This window comes from Nicotiana attenuata, chromosome 2 (genome assembly GCF_001879085.1).
Source record: "Nicotiana attenuata strain UT chromosome 2, NIATTr2, whole genome shotgun sequence".
Classification (NCBI taxonomy): Eukaryota; Viridiplantae; Streptophyta; class Magnoliopsida; order Solanales; family Solanaceae; genus Nicotiana; species Nicotiana attenuata.
In genome coordinates, this window is record NC_031990.1 from 44,075,712 (window position 1) to 44,080,777 (window position 5,066).

General features: G+C 33.6%; 1 protein-coding gene across 1 annotated transcript; it reads right to left on the reverse strand.

Annotated features, from left to right (window-relative positions):
* LOC109208421 (40S ribosomal protein S14-2) lies at nt 323–3,437 on the reverse strand. The gene is made up of 6 exons (XM_019371531.1): nt 3,330–3,437; nt 2,490–2,609; nt 2,358–2,403; nt 1,044–1,129; nt 799–928; nt 323–636 (listed from the first exon to the last, which is right to left on the reverse strand). The coding sequence occupies exons 1-6, from the start codon at nt 3,330–3,332 to the stop codon at nt 569–571; spliced, it is 453 nt and encodes a 150-aa protein (XP_019227076.1). The 5' UTR covers nt 3,333–3,437; the 3' UTR covers nt 323–568.

A 5,066-nucleotide genomic window follows, 5' to 3' on the forward strand; every position in this document is an offset into this window, starting at 1 on the left:
TGGCTCGAGTATTATAAAGATACTTTCACATTTTTATGTCTGAAGTTTAGGCTTTGAAAAGCTTAACTTCAAATTAAAAATCTGAAATTGCATTGAAGAAATTAAACTACTTAAGATTTTAATTTCTGAAGTGCATTTGAAGGATAGAACAATTTCAGATTTGATTTCTAAAGCTCAATTGAAGAGATTGAACTACTTTAGATTCGGGCAGGTACACCTTGCAAAATTTTGTGCAATGCAAGTATAACTTCAATGGTGGCCCAAAAAATAGGTATATATGAAAATGCCCCCAATGCCTAATAGGATGGTAGGTATCCGAAACTAAAGCAAACGCGATGAATCATTTCTACTACAAGCAGATGAAATATAACTAGATTGTAGGCCACAATTCATAGTCTTCATAAATGTTTCACAAATTTAACCACGAAAAAGGAAGCAAAATCTATAGGCAAGGCCAACGTCAATAGAACTACATAGTAGATGAGCAAGATTTAAGATCATATCAAAACTAACACCTGCAACATTCTCAACAAGAATCCGATTTTGCTTCTTGACAAGAGCAGCAAGCTTACAGCCTTCTTCCTCTCCTACCACCCTTTCTACGGGTGCTATCAGTAGGAATTGGTGTTACATCCTCTGCAAAATAATAAAGTCAATTATGATCACCCACATTAAACGTGTCCCGTAAAAAATACAAACCATTACTTGTGCCCTATATGAAAGTTTTAGTAACATAACCGACTGCATATAGTTCTTAACTTTTGGTACACAAAAGCTAGAAGGAAGGCTAAGCAATACCTATACGGCCAATTTTCATCCCTGAGCGAGCAAGAGCCCTGAGAGCAGACTGAGCACCAGGCCCAGGTGTTTTAGTCTTGTTTCCACCTGTAGCTCGAAGCTTAATGTGAAGTGCATTAATGCCAAGCTCCTGTACTCAAGGAGACATTATCCAAATGAGCGTCGGCAAAAAAGGAAACACATTATGCAACTGATGGCAGCCGGTAAGGGACGTAAGAAAATAAAAACTGAACATAAGCTAAGACCTTGCATCGCTGAGAAACATCTTGTGCAGCAAGCATAGCAGCATATGGGGAAGATTCATCCCTATCGGCTTTGACCTTCATACCACCTATTAGAAACAGGTGACAGCAGAGATTCATTACAATTTGTTCCTATAAATAATAAAGATAATCGTAAAAAGCAGAAAACGTAGATAAGCTTTGGAGCCCTAAAACATCAATGGAAAATCTAGCAATCCTTCAAACCATTCAAGTTAAGAGAGTGATAAGAAAACACCTATGCTGACATGTTAACAAAGATTGTTGCACCAGAATGACATTGAGAAAGCAAAGGTTCTTAACGTCTAAGAGGAAGTGTAAAGCATATGGTTGCAATGTAAAAGAGAAAACAAAAGCACAAAGTTGGTTATGTAGAAATTTAAGCTAAGATTATTGAACAGTCATGCTAGGATGTAGAGTTTGAAGTGCTTAAATAGTCACAATAATAACAAGCTTGCAATTCAGAACTACTGAAACTTCACTAGAGGAATGCAGAATATGTGAGTTTAGAAGCCAAGTATGGACTAGTAATAGCTATACTGAAGAACTAGAGGAAGTGTATGGGAATAGGAATAGCTATACTGAAGAACTTGAGGAAGTGCATAGTTGGCAAAGGAAGAACCAGGATTCTAAGTAGCGGAACTTCAGTACCTAATGCTTCAAAGATTATAGGCTACTTTTGAAAGGATAGACAAGAAGAAAAAAAACAATAATAACTAGGAACGACAAAAGAACTTGTGAAGTTCAACATAACCATAAATAATGCAAAAGTAACATATCCATTCAATTTCCAAACAAAATAAACATAACAGAAGTAGCATGGGCCATAATGCTTGAGATAAGCAGTAGCAGCTAAGAATTTTCACCGAACTCAGAATAAACCACAACAGATGTCAACTAGAAGAACATAGTAATAACAATATGCACGAATTATAACATTAAATTAATTTTCAAACAGCATCTATAATGTGACAGGAATTATAAGTGAAACCAACGCAACCAACTCCCAATGAAACCAAATGTTGATTTTGTGAAATGCCTGTCAAAGTTAGAATCAAGGTATACATCAAATAATATAAGAAAATGCATGGCAAAGATGGTATTCCACTGGTTATTTTCTGTTGTCGAAACAGAGCTTACAATTGAATATCTTAGTTTTTAATGAAAACGAAGCAAATAAAAGCCAGGTTATGTTACATTTGAGCTCTTAATTTATCCGTTCCTCAACAACATCCCAAGCAAAGTACCAAGATATTCAGATTTAAATAAGCCTACTGAGTGAAAAGGTATAGTCCTTACCAGTAATACGAACCATTGTTTCCCTTCCAGACAAATCAGTCACGTGCTGCAGTTCAACAACAAAAGTCTGTAACTACTTGAAACAACGTAATCAGATAATAGAGAACACTGAATTCAATGGTTACTACATACAATGAAAGTGTCATTGAATGATGCAAAAATGTGGGCAACACCAAAAACAAGCTCTCCCTCTCTCGTAGCAGGTCCAAGGGTGACAGTCTCTTCCTTTGGCTCCCTAGTCCTCCTCTTCGACTGCAAGGCCAAGTCATCAACAATACAACAAATCATTAACATTAGAAAACTTCCCACCGACAATTCTTTCCTTCACATTCTGAAACTCCACATCAAGGCATCGTTATTTCATGAATGTCAACCGAGCAAACAACAAATTTACAAACAAAATTAAACCAAATAGCTTCAAGGTTCAGCGCAGTTTATTTATATAGCTAAACTTTATGCATCACTTGTCTAAAATAAGAAATTATGAGCTATATCTGATTTTACATCACTTCAAATCCATCTAAGACTTGTCCAAAAAATCTAACCAACTAATCATAAGTTTCACATTTTTATCTTCATTTAAGCAAAACTTTATTCAGCCATTATACACGCCCAAAATGTGATGTACAAGATTTGCATCACTTTTCGGAAAATTTAAAGCCTGATATCTTTTTTTTCTAATAAAATCCTGATATGATATGTAAACATTGTAAAGTTATGCTTTCCGCTCGTGTTTTTTTAAGCAAGAGATTAAAAATGGGGACCATGTCTTTAAGCAAGATCTAAATTACCCTGATTTTCACGAGGAAAAGCACAAACTTGTGATTACAAATCCAGAACAATTACTAATCTAAGTAAAAACCCAAATTACCCAAGGATTGAACTGACGCTATTCTAAAGATAAAGCAGCTAATTACATTCAAACTATGCATTAATACAAGAGAAAGTAGTGATTTCGAGAGATTTTATTACCATGGTGTTGTTGCTGATGAGACTTCTGCTGGTCTTGAATACAGAGGTTGGTTCAATTCAGACTTCAGAGGAGACGATTTAGTTCGGCTGCAGCTATATATGTAGCAGGACGGCTTTAGGGTTTCATCTATGAAACTTAGAACTAATATTTTCTAAAAGAACCCATAAGTTTCGGATATTGTGGAATTGCACCATAAATCTCTTTCTTTTTTTCTTTTTTTTTCTTCATCCAAATTGCATAATTTCTAAAATTTTCTTTTTTATGATAGTGGTCTTACTTCTACTACTTTATCGAGTAAATATTAGTATCAGATCATTATGTCCACCAAAAATTAAATTTCGTAAAAAAAAATTCTTTAGCTCTATTTTCTTTGATTATTAAAATGCCATGCTTTGAGACTTCTTTCGTAAAAATTATCTTCACAAATTTATGTAAGGTAACTATACGTATCATATACTTGGTCATTTATATTTTTATTTTTTCTGTAAAAACATATTTTTTTTAATTATAATTATATAAAGATGATACGAAGATAAATTCACAAGTTATCTTTAATGTACTTTGCTAACCATAAATCAAATTTTGAATTTTCTTATTCCTATTATATTATTTTGTGTATTTGAATTGTCCACTATTTAGCTTTTGACTATCATAGTGCAAAAAACACGAGTCATATACTTTATATGTTAAGTCCCGATCATCTAAATGATGTTGAACTTTTCTCCACATAAATATATGATCGCAACAAAGAAAAGAAAATATGTATAAGCACTTACTCTGAAAATGTTTGTCCGACTTTTAGAAAGAATAAATAATGCTCTTGTTATAATACAACAAAGGCTACTATTAACTAAACAAAGACATTTTTATTTATAGAAAATACGCATTTATATTTGAAGGGTTATAAAGTTTTAAAAGGTTTAACTGCACAATGAATTGATTAGTCATTATGCTAAAAACTATTTAAATAAAATCTTACACCAATAAATTAAAATTCAATTTAAGCAAGAAATTTGTAATCCAAGCTATAGCCCAATATAACATGTGATGGACAAGTACTTTAATGAGAAATGGGTGGACTACTGCCTAATGACTAGTCTATTTTCCACATCCAATGTGGAATTTCAAAAATTCAACGGATTGAAACTTTAATGGAGTAAATCTCCTTTGTTTACCGTGGGGCTCCTTGGTTTAAGTACTTCCATATTACACTAGTTTGTAATATATATTTTTTTTTTGGTTAATAGAGTGATTATATATATTAGCAACTAAAGGGAAATAGATATATCGTATGACGTGCTCACTAAGTTTTGTTCCACAGTATTAATATTATAATCCAAAATCTTTTTAGAAAAAATAGTCTCTAGAATGTCTGTCCAAAAAGTTTCATTTGCAAACACCGAAGGAACTGCCACGATTGTTGTTCTTCCAAAAAGGTCTCAATTCAGCAGAGCAGAAGCAGCACAGGGGGATTATAAGGGACCCCAATTTTCTGAAGATAGGCCCATGTAGGAAGCCTTCCACGGTATAAAAGTCATATGAAGGTCTTGATCTTGTTAGGGACCCTTAGCTTCAAAATTCACATGTAGCTGTTATTTTTCCCTTCCAGATTTTGGAGAGTTTTATTTGCAAGGAGGGTATAGGCTGATTTAGTGTTGAAGGTCATTGCTTGTTTTTCACCAAATCGTTTTATCCTCCTTTTATGGGACTGAGTGGGACGAAAGTAGATTAAATTA